This window comes from Salmo salar, chromosome 10 (assembly GCF_965601325.2).
Source record: "Salmo salar chromosome 10, fSalSal1, whole genome shotgun sequence".
Classification (NCBI taxonomy): domain Eukaryota; kingdom Metazoa; phylum Chordata; class Actinopteri; order Salmoniformes; family Salmonidae; genus Salmo; species Salmo salar.
In genome coordinates this window covers 99,380,128-99,397,833 of record NC_138300.1, presented here as the reverse complement: position 1 = coordinate 99,397,833, position 17,706 = coordinate 99,380,128, and the positions used below count along the sequence as shown (strand labels likewise).

Sequence of the window (17,706 nt, the reverse complement as noted above, 5' to 3'; positions counted from 1 at the left end):
CCACAAAACGTGAATAAAATGGTAAACACGATATACAGAAAATCAGGAACTTAATTTGATAGGAATGCACACATTTCCAAAGCTATTATTTGTAAAGAAAACAACAAGGAAGGCAATGCAAGCGCCAGCCAGAAAATGTTACAATTTGTGCAAGACTGCGCAAATGTCTGCATACTTGATCTGCGCAAACATTGGTGAAGTGTGTTGGCTCTCTTGGAAGAGAGAAGTTTGTCCGACTCAGTAAAGCCTCAAACATAAATTGGCCGCAATGCTGAAATGGGCTACTTCTATGTGAATTAGTGAGGAGGCGGAACACACCTCAATTCAAACTGTTGTTAGAAAACACAACTTGTTGGAAGATAATTTGAAATGGACAAGTTGAAACATAGCCTCTAGATAATTAGCAGGAAGCACGTGTTAACTGTCCTGTTGCGTAATAATCACATTTTCGACAGTGAGGGCATTCTGACATCACTTGCATAAAACAACTCACGCTGGGGCAACCGTTAGAGATATTTGGAACTCACTTATGAAAAAGTTAACGGCTCTTTTCTGGATTTTGATATTTAGCGGGTATCGACCTAATTCTGCTCTGCATGCATTATTTGGTGTTTTACGTTATAAACTGAGGATATTTTTTGCAGAATTCTGCATCCAGAGTCTCAATTTGGTGTTTGTCCCATTATGGGAATTATTGGTTGGTAAGTGGACCCCAGATCTCACAAGCATGAAGGGCAATGGGTTCTGTAACTGATTAAAGTATTTTTAGCCAGATCCTAATTAGTATGTTGAATTTTATGTTCCTTTTGATGGCATAGAAGACCCTTCTTGCCTTGTTTTTCAGATCGTTCACAGCTTTGTGGAAGTTACCTGTGGCGCTGATGTTTAGGCCAAGGTATGTATCGTTTTTGTGTGCTCTAGGGCAACGGTGTCTAGATGGAGATTTATTGTCAGGGCCCAGGTCTGACAGAATTCATTCAGAAGATCTAGGTGCTGCTGTAGGCCCTCCTTGGTTGGAGAAAGAAGCACCAGATCATCAGCAAACAGTAGACATTTGACTTCAGATTCTAGTAGGGTGAGGCCTGGTGCTGCAGACTGTTCTAGTGCCCTCGCCAATTCATTGATGTATATGTTGAAGAGGGTGGTGCTTAACCTGCATCCCTGTCTCACCCCTCAGCCCTGTGAAAAGAAATGTGTGTTTTTTGCCAATTTTGACCGCACACTTTTTGTTTGTGTACATGGATTTTAGAATGTCGTAGGTTTTTCCCCCAACACCACTTTCCATCAATTTGTATAGCAAACCCTCATGACAGATTAAGCCAAAAGCTTTTTTGAGGTCAACAAAGCTGGAGAAGACTTTGTCTTTTGTTTTGGTTGGTTTGTTTGTCAATTAGGGTGTGCAGGGTGAATACGTGTTCTGTCATACGGTAATTTGGTAAAAAGACAATTTGACATTTGCTCAGTACATTATTTTCACTGAGGAAATGTACGAGTCTGCTGTTAATGATAATGCAGAGTATTTTCCCAAGGTTGCTGTTGACGCATATCCCCCGGTAGTTATTTGGGGTCAAATCTGTCTCCACTTTTGTGGATTGGGGTGATCAGTCCTTGATTCCAAATATTGGAGAAGATGCCAGAGCTGAGGATGAAGTTAAAGAGTTTAAGTATAGCCAATTAGAATTTGTGGTCTGTATATTTTATCTTTTAATTTAGGATACCATCAACCCCACAGGCCTTTTGGGTTGGAGGGTTTGTATTTTGTCCTGTAGTTTATTCAATGTAATTGGAGAATCCAATGGGTTCTGGTAGTTTATAATAGATTATTCTAAGATGTGTATTTAACTCATGTATATGTTTTTGCTGTTTGTTCTTTGTTATAGAGACAGAAAGATTGGAGAAGTGGTTTATCCATACATCTCCATTTTGGATAGATTACTCTTCGCGTTGTTGTTTGTTTAGAATACTAAAAGCTTTGTGTTCCATAGTGTCTAGTGTTGTTTTTCTGTGGTTTAGGCCCGGACCATCACAGTAGGTGTGAGCAGAGCATGTTGAGCATCTGATACGTACCTCTTAGGTTGCAGGATGGGGCTTGGGCGGGTGTAATAGTGGCAGTTGGGCCTGTTGCTCTGCTCACGGCCTGGGAATATGTCCTGCTGTCATGTTGAGGTCCTTGTCGCAGGGGCTGGGGTCATGGATCTGTCTCTCTCAATTCAGTTCAATTCAAGGGCTTTATTGGCATGGGAAACATATGTTAACATTGCCAAAGCAAGTGAAGTAGATAATAAACAAAAGTGAAATAAAAAATACAAATTAACAGTAAACATTACACTCACAGAAGTTCCAAAAGAATAGACATTTCAAATGTCATATTATGTCTATATACAGTGTTGTAACGATGTGCAATAGTTAAAGTACAAAAGGGAAAATACATAAAGATAAATATGGGTTGTATTTACAATGGTGTTTGTTCTTCACTGGTTGCCCTTTTCTTGTGGCAACAGGTCACAAATCTTGCTGTGATATTTCACCCATTAGATACAGGAGTTTTATCAAAATTGGGTTTGTTTTCGAATTCTTTGTGGATCTGTGTAATCTGATGGAAAGATGTGTCTCTAATATGGTCATACATTTGGCAGGAGATTAGGAAGTGCAGCTCAGTTTCCACCTCATTTTGTGAGCAGTGTGCACATAGCCTGTCTTCTCTTGAGAGCCAGGTCTGCCTACGGCGGCCTTTCTCAATAGCAAGGCTAGGCTCACTGAGTCTGTACATAGTCAAAGTCTCTCTCTACTGCAGGAGGGAAATAGGGTTTACAATGGCATGACTACCTCCTGCAATCCCTCCCTCTCTGTCTTTTCCTACACTGTCTCTATACTTTATCAATCTCTCTGTCTTTCTCTTACACTGTCCTCTATACTTTATCAATCTCTCTCTTACACTGTCCTCTATACTTTATCAATCTCTCTCTTACACTGTCCTCTATACTTTATCAATCTCTCTATTTTCATCTTGTATTTCTCCCTGGCTCTCCTTCCTGTCTCTCCCTCCCTCTCACTCTCGCATTATCTTTATCTATATTTCTTTCTATTTCTCTTCCTCTGTCTCTAACTGCCCCTCTCTCTGTCCATATCTGTCTCAATCCTTCTCTCTCCTCCCATTGGTCTCTGTCTGACCTTTCTCCCTATAATTCTCTCCTTCCACAGCACAGCTAATGAGATGGATGCAGACAGCAGATAATGGGATGAGAGAAAAATCATGTCGCAGAAAAGGGAGCGAGAGAGGGAAACAGCATGGAGGAGAGAAGGGAGAGAGAGATGGCTGTATATTGTATTGAGTGTATAATATACACTGAGTGTACTAAACATTAAGAATACCAGCGCTTTCCATGAGTCAACATGGGCCAACGTCCCTGTGGAACGCTTTTGACACCATGTAGAGTCCATCCCCCGACGAATTGAGGCTGTTCTGAGGCGGGAGTATAAAGCACTGAGAGTATAGAGACTCTGCTAGAGGTGATGATGTCATCTGGGAAGGGGAAAAGCTACCCTATTAGTGGTAGCACAGCTCCTTCCTTTGTGTGAAGAACTTCACGGTATGTAAGGGGTTAAAACACAAGCAAGAGGCTTGGAGCAATCACACACACAGCGGGGGGTAGAAACAAGACACTACCTCCTTCCCCTGACAGCTAGGGAATTGCTGTAGAGTAAAAAAGAAACCACCTCTTTCTCTCCCTTTTCTGTCTCTCTTTCTCTCTCGTGCGACGAGTTTGTAAAACCCAGCAGGCATTCCAGTTAGGCCCACTATTGCTAAAATCCCCAAATCCCCACCAGTTGTTTATGCGGGGGCATTATGAGTTCCTTTTGTCTGTGAACTCTGTGAAAGAGGCCATTGAGACCTGGCGGGCGGGACTGGTGGCAGCGGTGGGATCCTTTTATCAGTTTTTTATGAGGTAATTACTGTAATAATTTCTCTTTGTTTTGGACCTCTCTCTGCAGAGCTCGGTGCATAATGAATGGAACCAGTGGACTGAGGAAAAGAACAGCCAGGTCCGAGTAATTGAGCATAGTTCTAAGAGAGAAAACAAACCCATACTCCTCCTCACTCACTCACTCACTCACTCACTCACTCACTCACTCACTCACTCACTCACTCACTCACTCACTCACTCACTCACTCACTCACTCCTCACACACACACACACAAACACACACACACTGTTTACCATCCATACAGCTGGAGATAGTCTTGATGCAAGCTTTGTCCTCTGTTACAGTAGGTGAAGTGCTTTGAGAGGCTAGTTAAGGACCATAGCACCTCCACCCTACCCCACACCCTAGACCCACTACAATTCGCATTGTAATTTGCAATCCCCGGCAGATCCAAGGACAATGCAATCGCCATTGCACTGCACACTGGCCTATCCCATCTGGACAAGAGAAATACCTACAGTGAGGGAAAAAAGTATTTGATCCCCTGCTGATTTTGTACGTTTGCCCACTGACAAAGAAATTACCAGTCTATAATTTTAATGGTAGGTTTATTTGAACAGTGAGAGATAGAATAACAACAAAATAATGCAGAAAACGCATGTCAAAAATGTTATAAATTGATTAGCATTTTAATGAGGGAAATAAGTATTTGACCCCCTCTCAATCAGAAAGATTTCTGGTTCCCAGGTGTCTTTTATACAGGTAACAAGCTGAGATTAGGGGATGGTGTAAGAATGCTCTTTATCGACTACAGCTCAGTATTAAACACCATAGTGTCCTCCAAACTCATCACTAAGCTCAGGGCCCTGGGTGGGAACCCCGCCCTTTGCAACTGGATCCTTGACTTCCTGATGGGCCGACCCCAAGTGGTGAAGGTAGGCAACAACACCTCCGCCACGCTGATCCTCAACACGGGGGACCCACAGTGGCAGCACGCTCAGCCCCCTTCTCTCTGTTCACCCATGACTGCGTGGCCATGCACGTCTCCAACTCAATCATCAAGTTTGCTGACGACACAACAGTGATAGGCCTACAGGGAGTGGTGCCAGGAAAATAACTTCTCCCTCAACGACAACAAAACGAAAGAGCTGATTGTGGTCTTCAGAAGACAGCAGAGAGAGCGTGCCCCTATCCACATCGATGGGACCGCAGTAGAGAAGGTTAAAAGATTTATGTTCCTAGACGTGCACATCACTGACAACCAGAACTGGTCCCTTTACACAGACAGCGTGGTGAAAAAGGAGCAACAGCACCTCTTCAACCTCAGGAGGCTGAAGAAATTTGGCTTGGCCCCTGAGACCCTCAAAGAATTCTACAGATTCCCCAATTTAGAGCATCCTGTCGGGCTGTTCACCGCCTGGTACGACAATTACACTGTCCGCAACCACAGGGCTCTCCAGAGAGTGGTGCAGTCACCCCAACGCATCAGTCGGGGCAAACTGACTGCCCTTCAGGACATCTACAGCTCCCGGTGTCACAGGAAGGCCAAGAAGATCATCAAGTACCTCAGCCACCCAAGCCACATCCTGTTCACCACCCTACTAGCTAGAAGGCAGAGACAGAACGGGTGCATCAAAACTGGGACTGAGAGACTGTGAAACAGTCACCACTAGAGAAAGAAAATGAGAGCCTCAATCTAGGAGCTCAGATGCAATAATTTTATAACCAATGTTTCGACAGACAAGCTGTCTTCATCAATTTCAAACAGTCACCACTTGTCTTAGTCACAGTTCTAGCCGGCTACCACCCGGTACTCTATCCTGCTACCATATGTATGGTACATAGTCATTGAACACTGGTCACTTTAATAATGTTACATACTGTTTTACTCACTTTATATGTATATTCTGTATTCTAATCATTGAACACTGGTCACTTTAATAATGTTTACATACAAAACACACCATTTATATGTACTGTATATATACAGTATCTGTAGGGCCACTGAAAACCATAAACCCTTACAGAGCCAGATAAAGCTGACATATAGGATCCTGATATAGCAGATCAACGAGAGATCCACGTGAGAAAGCCTTTAAAACTCCTACAACAAGACACTTCCCCCTCTAAAGTCTACCCTTACAGTTGTAAATCAAATCCAAATCAAAGTTTATTGGTTGCGTACACAGATTTGCAGATGTTATCGCAGGTGCAGTGAAATGCTTGGCTCCAACAGTGCCGTTCTATCAATAATAATAATTGACAGTGCTATCAATAATAATACATAAAAAAAGACACACACATTCCAGAAAAATGAAGAAATAACAGAATGAGCAATATCAGAGACCGGAATATAAATATACACTGATCAAAAATATAAATGCAACATGTAAAGTGTTGGTCCCGTGTTTCATTAGCTGAAATAAAAGATCCCAAAAATGTTCCAAATGCACAAATTTGTTTACATCCCTGTTAGTGAGCATATTTCAAATCAAATCAAATCAAATCAAATTTATTTATATAGCCCTTCGTACATCAGCTGATATCTCAAAGTGCTGTACAGAAACCCAGCCTAAAACCCCAAACAGCAAGCAATGCATGTGAAAGAAGCACGGTGGCTAGGAAAAACTCCCTAGAAAGGCCAAAAACCTAGGAAGAAACCTAGAGAGGAACCAGGCTATGAGGGGTGGCCAGTCCTCTTCTGGCTGTGCAGGGTGGATATTATAACAGAACATGGTCAAGATGTTAAAATGTTCATAAATGACCAGCATGGTCAAATAATAATAATCATAGTAGTTGTCGAGGGTGCAACAAGCACGTCCGGTGAACAGGTCAGGGTTCCATAGCCGCAGGCAGAACAGTTGAAACTGGAGCAGCAGCACGGCCAGGTGGACTGGGGACAGCAAGGAGTCATCATACCAGGTAGTCCTGAGGCATGGTCCTAGGGCTCAGGTCCTCCGAGAGAAAGACAGAAAGAGAGAATTAGAGAGAGCATATTTAAATTCACACAGGACACCGGATAAGACGAGAAATACTCCAGATGTAACAGACTGACCCTAGCCCCCCGACACAGCATAAATACTGGAGGCTGAGACAGGAGGGATCAGAAGACACTGTGGCCCCAGCCGATGATACCCCCGGACAGGGCCAAACAGGCAGGATATAACCCCACCCACTTTGCCAAAGCACAGCCCCCACACCACTAGAGGGATGTCTCCAACCACCAACTTACCGTCCTAAGACAAGGCCGAGTATAGCCCACAACGATCTCCGCCATGGCACAACCCAAGGGGGGCGCCAACCCAGACAGGAAGACCACGTCAGTGACTCAACCCACTCAAGTGACGCACCCCTCCCATGGACGGCATGGAAGAACACCAGTAAGCCAGTGACTCAGCCCCTGTAAAAGGGTTAGAGGCAGAGAATCCCAGTGGAAAGAGGGGAACCGGCAAGGCAGAGACGGCAAGGGCGGTTCGTTGCTCCAGCCTTTCCGTTCACCTTCACACTCCTGGGCCAGACTATACTTAATCATAGGACCTACTGAAGAGATAAGTCTTCAGTAAATACTTAAAGGTTGAGACTGAGTCTGCGTCTCTCACATTGGTAGGCAGACCATTCCATAAAAATGGAGCTCTATAGGAGAAAGCCCTACCTCCAGCCGTTTGCTTAGAAATTCTAGGGACAATTAGGAGGCCTGCGTCTTGTGACCGTAGCGTACGTGTAGGTATGTACGGCAGGACCAAATCGGAAAGATAGGTAGGAGCAAGCCCATGTAATGCTTTGTAGGTTAGCAGTAAAACCTTGAAATCAGCCCTTGCCTTAACAGGAAGCCAGTGTAGGGAGGCTAGCACTGGAGTAATATGATCACATTTTTTGGTTCTAATCAGGATTCTTGCAGTCGTATTTAGCACTAACTGAAGTTTGTTTAGTGCTTTATCCGGGTAGCCGGAAAGTAGAGCATTGCAGTAGTCCAGCCTAGAAGTAACAAAAGCATGGATGAATTTTTCTGCGTCATTTTTGGACAGAAAGTTTCAGATTTTTGCAATGTTACGTAGATGGAAAAAAGCTGCCCTTGAAACAGTCTTGATATGTTCTTCAAAAGAGAGATCAGGGTCCAGAGTAACGCCGAGGTCCTTCACAGTTTTATTTGAGACGACTGTACAACCATCCAGATTAATTGTCAGATTCAACAGAAGATCTCTTTGTTTCTTGGGACCTAGAACAAGCATCTCTGTTTTGTCCGAGTTTAAAAGTAGAAAGTTTGCAGCCATCCACTTCTTTATGTCTGAAACACAGGCTTCTAGCGAGGGCAATTTTGGGGCTTCACCATGTTTCATTGAAATGTACAGCTGTGTGTCGTCCGCATAGCAGTGAAATTTAACATAATGTTTTCGAATGACATCCCCAAGAGGTAAAATATATAGTGAAAACAATAGTGGTCCTAAAACAGAACCTTGAGGAACACCGAAATTTACAATTGATTTGTCAGAGGACAAACCATTCAAAGAGACAAACTGATATCTTTCCGACAGATAAGATCTAAACCAGGCCAGAACTTGTCCATGTAGACCAATTTGGGTTTCCAATCTCTCCAAAAGAATGTGGTGATATTTCCTTTGCCAAGATAATCCATCCACCTGACAGGTGTGGCATATCAAGAAGCTGATTAATCTCTTACATCTAGACGTTCCGCTAGCGGAACACCTGCTCCAATATCCAATGATAGGCGTGGCGCGAATTACAAATTCCTCAAAAATACAAAAACTTCAATTTTTCAAACATATGACTATTTCACAGCATTTTAAAGACAAGACTCTCCTTTATCTAACCACACTGTCCGATTTCAAATAGGCTTTACAGCGAAAGCAAAACATTAGATTATGTCAGCAGAGTACCAAGCCAGAAATAATCAGACACCCATTTTTCAAGCTAACATATAATGTCACAAAAACCCAGAAGACAGCTAAATGCAGCACTAACCTTTGATGATCTTCATCAGATGACACACCTAGGACATTATGTTATACAATACATGCATGTTTTGTTCAATCAAGTTCATATTTATATCAAAAAACTGCTTTTTACATTAGCATGTGACATTCAGAACTAGCATACCCCCCACAAACTTCCGGGGAATTTGCTAACAATTTACTAAATTACTCACGATAAACGTTCACTAAAAGCATAACAATTATTTTAAGAATTATAGATACAGAACTCCTCTATGCACTCGATATGTCCGATTTTAAAATAGCTTTTTGGTGAAAGCACATTTTTCAATATTCTAAGTACATAGCCCAGCCATCACGGGCTAGCTATTTAGACACCCGGCAAGTTTAGCCTTCACCAAAATCAGATTTACTATTATAAAAGTTTGATTACCTTTTGTTGTCTTCGTCAGAATGCACTCCCAGGACTGCTACTTCAATAACAAATGTTGGTTTGGTCCAAAATAATCCATCGTTATATCCGAATAGCGGCGTTTTGTTCGTGCGTCCCAGACACTATCCGAAATGGTAAATCAGGGTCGTGCGCATGGCGCAATTCGTGACCAAAAAAATCTAAATATTCCATTACCGTACTTCGAAGCATGTCAACCGCTGTTTAAAATGAATTTTTATGCAATTTATCTCGTAGAAAAGCGATAATATTCCGACCGGGAATCTCCTTTTCGGCAAACAGAGGAAAAATCACAAAGACGGGGGCGGCCAGGTCACGCGTCTAAGCCCACCGTCCCTTGATCGGCCACTTGAGAAAGGCGATAATGTGTTTCAGCCTGGGGCTGGGATGACGACATTCTGTTTTTTCACGGGCTCTGAGCGCCCATGGAAGACGTAGGAAGTGTCACGTTAGAGCAGAGATCCTTTGTAAAAGATAGAGATGGCAAAGAAGTTCAAGAAATGGTCAGACAGGCCACTTCCTGTAAAGGAATCTCTCAGGTTTTGACCTGCCATTTGAGTTCTGTTATACTCACAGACACCATTCAAACAGTTTTAGAAACTTTGGAGTGTTTTCTATCCAAAGCCAATAATTATATGCATATTCTAGTTACTGGGCAGGAGTAGTAACCAGTTTAAATCGGGTACGTTTTTTATCCAGCCGTGAAAATACTGCCCCCTAGCCATAACAGGTTAAACAGCATGATCCTTACACAGGTGCACCTTATGCTGTGGACAATAAAAGGCCAAACTAAAACGTGCAGTTTTTGTTACACAACGCAATGGCATAGATGTCTCAAGTTTTGAGGGAGCGTGCAATTGGCATGCTGACTGCAGGAATGTCCACCAGAACTGTTTCCAGATAATTGAATGTTAATTTCTCTACCATAAGCCGCTTCAAATGTTGTTTTAGAGAATTTGGCAGTACGTCCAACTGGCCTCACAACCGCAGACCACGTGTATGGTGTTTTTGTGCGCGAGCAGTTTATTGATGTCATTGTTGTGAACAGAGTGCCCCATGGTGGTGGTGGGGTTATGGTATGGTCAGGCATAAAGACAAGAACACAATTGCATTTTATCGATGGCAATTTGAATGCAGAGAGATACCGTGACGAGATCCTTGGGCCCATTATCATGCCATTCATCCCCCATCATCACCTCCTGTTTCAGCATGATAATGCACGGCCCCATGTCGCAAGGATCTGTATACAATTCCTGGAAGCTGAAAATGTCCCAGTTCTTCCATGGTCTGCATACTTACCAGACATGTCACCAATTGAGCTTGCTCTGGATCGACGTGTACGACATCGTGTTCCAGTTCCCACCAATATCCAGCAACTTTGCACAGCCATTAAAGAGGAGTGGGACAACATTCCACAGGCCACTATTAACAGCCTGATCAACTCTATGCAAAAGAGATGTGTTGCACTGCATAAGGCAAATAATGGTCACACCAGATACTGAATGGTTTTCTGATCCACACCCCTACTTTTTTTTTAAAGGTACAGTATATGGAGTAGGTAGAATCTCAACCTGAGAAAACAACAATACAAAACCCCCTTGCCTCTCAAAGCCAGGTAGCGTTCAAACAACTCTGGCAAAGCCTGACAGATTTGAAAGTGGATAGCAATCAGCACATTCTGTGTGGGCTACTGACATTGCTTAATTTCATTTGCTGTACAGATGCAGACTATCGTAAAAGATCGTAAAAGAGGTGCTCATACTTCTACAGTTGTAATCAGGCTTTGAATTACATATCTGAATTACATATTTGAATTACATATCCAATCTTTTGAGTGCAATAGAAGCAATGTGCTGGGCCAATATGGATATTTTCTAAACGTATAGGGGTGTTCTGAATTGTAATGGGATTGGCTATAGCACCCTTAAGGACCCCAGTAATCCTACTCCTTAATGTCTTGTTCAGACTGTGACAGAAATGTATAAGCCTTACTGGGACTGGTCTTGATTCTCATCTAGCCAGTCAATGTGATTTCTTCTCTCTGCCTCAGAGCAGTAATCCGCTAAACCAAAGCAGCATTACGCCACTCCAAATATGGGTGCCATACCAGTCAGTCCTAATATGGATACCGAACCCGTCAATCGTACTAAGATTCCGTACCGGTAAGTCCTAATATGGATGCCTTACCGGGCTCCTATCTCTGCAGCTGAATTTCAATCAGCAGCTGATTGAAATTCTCAGCCAGTACTATCAGAGGAAATGTTTAAGTGCCATTCCTTCCACTCATCTGGAATAATAAGGCACAGTGCTCCTTATTAGTGTGGCAACTCCATCTGTTCCGTTTTTGACCACCAACTATTCACTTTCACATCCTGAGCTGTGAGTTCCTAAGTGTTACTCTCTCTGGTGTGTGTGTGCGGACAAGCAAGTGTGTGTGTGTGTGTGTGTGTGTGTGTGTGTGTGTGTGTGTGTGTGTGTGTGTGTGTGTGTGTGTGTGTGTGTGTGTGTGGTGTGTGTGTTTTGCCGCGTCCTCTAGAGCAGTAATCAGAGTTTCCCTGTAGTGTTGCTTTCTGTTTTCATCTCAGATACTGTAAGTTCCTGAACTCTGCAAAGGTTTTTGCTTCTCCAATTTGCCCCTTAGAGCTACATCTTGCTCTCCTCTCCACTGGGTACAACTGAAATTCCTCAACAATTATGAATGTGACATTATAATATTAAACTTGACAGTAGCATAAAACTTAACCCTTCTTATTCTATTCTCCCTCCTTCCTCCAGAAGCTCCAGGCCAGGACTTTGTAACCTTGGACTACCGCAACTACCCCAGCATCACCTACGCAGTCATCGGCAGCGCTGTCATCTTTGTCCTGGTGGTGGCGCTGTTGGCCTTGGTTCTGCACCACCAGAGGAAGCGCAGCGTGCTGCTGCCCCGGGAGGTCCGGTCCTCCTACCACCACCACCACCATCAGCCCCTGCTGCTATCCCGCGTGGTCATCCTAGACCGGGGACACATCCACCCAGCTGGCCCTGGCCTCTCCCCCACCTCCCCGTCTGCAGAATCCCAGTTCAGTGCAGGTCCACAAGGGCTACATATGCTGTCTAGGACCCTCTACCCTGCTGACGTATCCATGGACTCGCCACCCTCCTACTCCCAGGCCGTGCTGGATGTCAGGTAGACATACAGTAAATGTACTGTACTGGAGGGAGTAGCGTGAGACTAATCGTTTTGCCAACTGTAGCTTTGCCTATTTAAATGTTTTTTTGGATTGATCTGCCTCTAAACTTGATTTCAGAATACTTCGGAGCATCATTTGTTAATTTATGTGTGTGCTTCTTCCTGTATCTATTTTTCCTTCTCCATCATGCCTCCAGCCGGCCTCCCTGGTTTGACCTTCCCCCGCCTCCCTACCTCCCAGACGGGGAGCTGCCGTCAGAAGGAGAGCTGCCCCAGTATGAAGCCCCCACAGAGCCCTCCACTCAGCCCAGCACACGTTCCTCTGAGCCCCCCACACCCAGAACTGTGGCCCCAGGCATGTCCTGGCCTAGCTTCAGCTCCAGAGAAGAGTCGGACTAGCTGTAGTCCTCCTCTGATGACTGCATGTACATAGGACTACAATACCCAGCCTCAGGGCTGTGGAAGGCTGAAGAGAGAGGAGCTGTTCAATTTGCGAAGACCCAATGGATTGTCCTGCCTAATGTGAGAATGAGAGACAAGGCTATAGTCTATCGATAACTACAACTGACTGACTAAGGCACTTGGATTTATTGCTATTATATGCTGGCACCCTCTGCTGGAGATTTATCTACATATCCCCTGACTGGGTTGCTCACTTATTCAATCAATCAATCATCAGTCAATTGCATTTCATCTGTGGCTATATAGTGCTTTTTATAAATTAATTTCTCAGTGTGCTTAACAACTTCAAGGGTCGAAACTAAAATAAAACAAAATAAAAACTACCACAGCCTCTCAACACTATGCATCTCCTGTTGAACTGGTGAAGACCCTGGTTGGTGCGAGATCCCGTAGCTTGGTTGTGTTGACTGGATGGATGGTCAACTTTTATAGTACAGTTATGCATTAACAATGTAGTAGGACTCACAGTAACTAACATTGTTTGTGGTACTCATAAAGGGTCAAATGTCACATGGTGTTACAGTTACAGTAGCAGATGTATATGCTGTGCAAACATAGAGATACAGGGTCAGATCTGTAATGTTACAGTTTAGCACATGAGGACAACCAGCTAGCCACAGAAACATGTGGGTAGTGGACACATGGATATGGGGCACGTTTTCCTCCCATCCATATTGCACAATGCTGGTTCTCTTCAATCTGTTCTCATTGGCCATCTCTTTCATTTCATAGGGATAACTGTATTTCTCTGTCATAGAGCACTTATCATGATGGCTGGGTTTACAAGTAATTCATGTTTTGCCATGAACTCAAATGGAAGTATTATTTGAGGAAGATAACGTTTGGATAAAAAATACTCCTACTGAGTAAGGTCCCAAAGAAAGTTAGTTTTCGGGGTATCTGGACCTTTTCAAAGCACTCAAATATAAGTTTAACGACTTTGTCTACTGTCCCACTCAGGGTCTAGTTTGACAAAATGTTATTAAGGTCATGTTCTACTGCCCATGAGGACAGTCCATATTGGTTTATTTTGATATTATATCTGTCCAGACTCTTTGGCAGAGGGGAGAAGAATGTTCAGATTGAACTTCTCGTCTGACTAGTGTTTTCATGTTTATTAATGTTACACTCTGCTGCCTGAGAGCACAAGACAAACATTTTGGCAGGGAAGAGAAAAATACATTTAAGGATTCATTTTCATTAGTGCATAAAGAGGAAGTGTAGAAATACATCAGTAGTAACTTTATTGGCAGGAAAACAAATGGTGCATGACGAGAACATCCCCACAGCTAGAATATCTAACAATAGAGAATACATCATAAAGTGCTTCTCCTGTGGACTCGAGCAAAGACCCTTCCACTTGGTACCTTGGAACACAAATGTGTAGATTGAAATAAGCATTTGGGATCCTCCTCAAGTTAAAAACATCATTCAAGTCAGTAACTAATTACAGAAGCTGTTCAATTGGCTCTTATGTAGTCACTGAACAAAAAGATCAGCCATTTCCTCCTTGGTTCCATAATTATGTGTTACTGACTGCACCATGTACCATCTACCTCCATGTTTTTCCTGACAAACTGAAATTGTTGATAGTCACAAATGGTTGGTCATAGTATTGGTGTATTTCAATCTATGCGATATGTCAATCAGAAAAGGTATTTTTTGCTCCACGAATTACATTTAAATACATTCATTATATACAGTTATGACTCCATACATATTAACATGTTAACCCTTTGTAGTGCTTATTTAAACAGAATTGTATCAGATCAATGTCCTTACTGGGTTGTTGAGGCAAATCAAATTAAATCACATTTTATTTGTCACATGTGCCTTACCATTAAATGTTTACTTACCAGCCCTTAACCAACAATGCAGTTTTAAGAAAAATAAGAGTTAAGAAATATTCACTAAAATAAACATGTGTAAGTAAAGTTAGACAATCATTTTTGGATGGAGCTCTAGAAGTGACTGATTTACCTGATTTAAATGTCTCTCTTACTGTATTTCTTTGATTCATACTCAACCACTTACTGATAGGATTCCAACTGACTCATAGGATTCCAACTGACTCATAGGATCCCAACTGACTCATAGGATCCCGACTGACTCATAGGATCCCGACTGACTCATAGGATCCCGACTGACTCATAGGATCCCGACTGACTCATAGGATCTCGACTGACTCATAGGATCCCGACTGACTCAGGATCCCATTTTTTTACATTTTAGTCATTTAGCAGACGCTCTTATCCAGAGCGACTTACAGTAGTGAATGCATACATTTCATACAATTTTTTTTCTTCTTCGTACTTGGCCCCCCGTGGGAATCGAACCCACAACCCTGGCGTTGCAAACACCATGCTCTACCAACTGAGCTACGGGGAAGGATCATAGGATCCCAACTGCCTCAAATGCTCTATCCTGTTATGCAGATTCTTTTCTGAATTTGCACCATAGCTATCTGACCGATTCAATTGACACCCAATAATGTTTGTTTGGATAAAGAAGAAAATGACTCCAATTTTTTTTTAAGTGTCCCAATTCATTGTATGTTTAGAAATGTGTAAGTTGCATGACAGATGTCTCGACTGTACAGATGATGTTAGAGAGAAGACTGTCATTGTCTCTCTGTCTCTGTCTGTTTGTCTGCCCCCCTCCCACCCGCCCAGTAACTAGTATTATTAATTGACTGACTGGTGAAACGCCTATCTGAAGGATCTGTGCATATGTATTGTGGTTGTCGTGTCATTTCATTTCAGAACTTGTCAAGGGTTTCATGTGACCATGTATGTAGAGAGAGAGAGAGATTTATTTAAAAGCAGCATATTTCGACTTTAAACTAATATAATCATGTTTAACTATGAAACGTGCTACTTTGGATGGTACCTCTGTCTTTTGTCCATATCCCCAGCAGTCATCAGGCTGGTGGCATTATTAAACAACATAGAAACCAAAGATTATCACTCATCATCCCCATAAAACCCAGAAGATAAGCCTTACTCTCCAAAGTCACATCCAAAAACAGTGTTGTGCCTCGTTTTGTTTCAGATACCTAGCTGACTAGAGAATGAAGAGTAGTATTACTCTTATACAAAGGGGGAAATCCTGTTCATCACTAGATAACTGGAGAATGATACTCAGTCTCAGGATGAATCTGCTCACGGCTGGGTTTTATTCACTAGGAACCATCAGAAGCAAACAGGCTGAAACAGGGAGGGACTACCTGAAAATGTCCAATAAAAAGTGATTTTCTTTTCCGTTGGAAAACATTTTGCTATGGTTTGCACTAATGAATAAAGCCCTGGTCTGTTGCGTTTCAGTTACAACACACTGTTACACTTTTCACGTCACTATATCCGTTTGGTTTTTGGTTTGTGACAGTGATTACTGATTTGTTGTTCCATTCTGTTGGAGACTTATGTTTCGTGTTTATCATTTATTAATGATGACACCACCTTTTTGTTTCTAATGAAATATATTCTGTACATTGAAAGTAATATAAAGTGTTTCTGATTCAATGATGTGTCAAGGGTTTTTCTCAAAATTCAGTATTTGTTTCCCATCATAATCTATGTAAAGTGTAGTTATTGTTTTATTTCACATGATTGTGCCTGGGATTCAGTTCACTTATCCTACCACCAGATGTCAATCTTTCCATACAATATAATTGGCCTGGGTTATAGATGACCAACTGTTGTTTGAAGTCTACACCTTTACAGTATGTGTGGGCAGGTTTGTGCAAACTCTCCCTAAAGGCTCTCTCATTAAACTGGAGACAAACATGAGATGAATGCTTAGTTCATACAACTCTTATTAAAAACAGGATTTTCCTCTGTTTTATATTTCCACAGAGGTTGGAATAACACTGAAATTGTAAAAATGATATTGTAGGAGCTCACATTTCAGTTTTGGTCAGATGGGGTTTTGGCCTGCCTGGAGACATCACCGGTAATTCGTTAGACCAATAAGAAGTTACAAACCTCTCTGCCAATAAAATACAGTTTTCAGTGTTCCTCTCTCCATTTACATCACTCTCAGACAGTCCTTGCAAAATTCTTGCTTGAGAAATTGCTCTTTGCAAACAAGTCATGTTTCTTTTTGACCATTTTAACTGAAAACAATCACATTCAAAAATATATATGATTGTTACATACACCTCTTGGTGGGAACGCAACACCCTGTTACATCTCAACTCACCGTGGAGTGAAAAAGTTTGTGATCGTAGGTGCGGGGAAAGACAGAGGCAGAGAAAAATACCATTTACAGGGAATTTATTATTCCTTAACACGGTAAAGTGGGGAAAAGGGGCTGGACGGAACCAAAGCAAAGAAAGTAAAAATGAAAGGGTCCCCTCTCCTACCTTACCACTTCTTACCTAACATTTAGTACCACCTGGCGCGCTAACCGAAATGCATGGGGTGGTCCACCCAGGTCTTACCTAGTGTACATAGGCAGATTAAATACTACAGGTTATGTATGCCCGCAGGCCTCTTGCCTAAACACTCCCAATGTGAGTTCCCCTTCCCCACCTGTGAACAAATTAAAGAATAATTTACGTGAACAATTTCAATAACCAAACACAGTAAGTCCTAATGACATACCTCTGAAGGAGCAGCTACAAAATAATATCAACAAAACTTTCACTAACCAACATAGGACATAAAAAGAAGCTCTCCTTCCGGTTGAACACTGGCTTTTCTCAAGCTGGACAAGGAGTTGGTAATTGACGAGACAGCTGTTTC

At 42.4% G+C, this 17,706-nt stretch overlaps 1 protein-coding gene across 1 annotated transcript in view; it reads left to right on the top strand.

The window, feature by feature from the left end:
* The window catches only part of LOC123728309 (low-density lipoprotein receptor class A domain-containing protein 3), a 147,483-nt gene extending 131,001 nt beyond the window's left edge, over positions 1 to 16,482 (top strand). The window contains exons 5-6 of the mRNA XM_082957291.1: positions 12,103 to 12,496; positions 12,697 to 16,482. Of these exons, the coding sequence (XP_082813417.1) occupies positions 12,103 to 12,496; positions 12,697 to 12,898 (596 nt within the window). The 3' untranslated portion in view covers positions 12,899 to 16,482. The remainder of the gene's footprint in view (positions 1 to 12,102; positions 12,497 to 12,696) is intronic.
* The last annotated feature ends 1,224 nt before the right edge of the window (positions 16,483 to 17,706 follow it).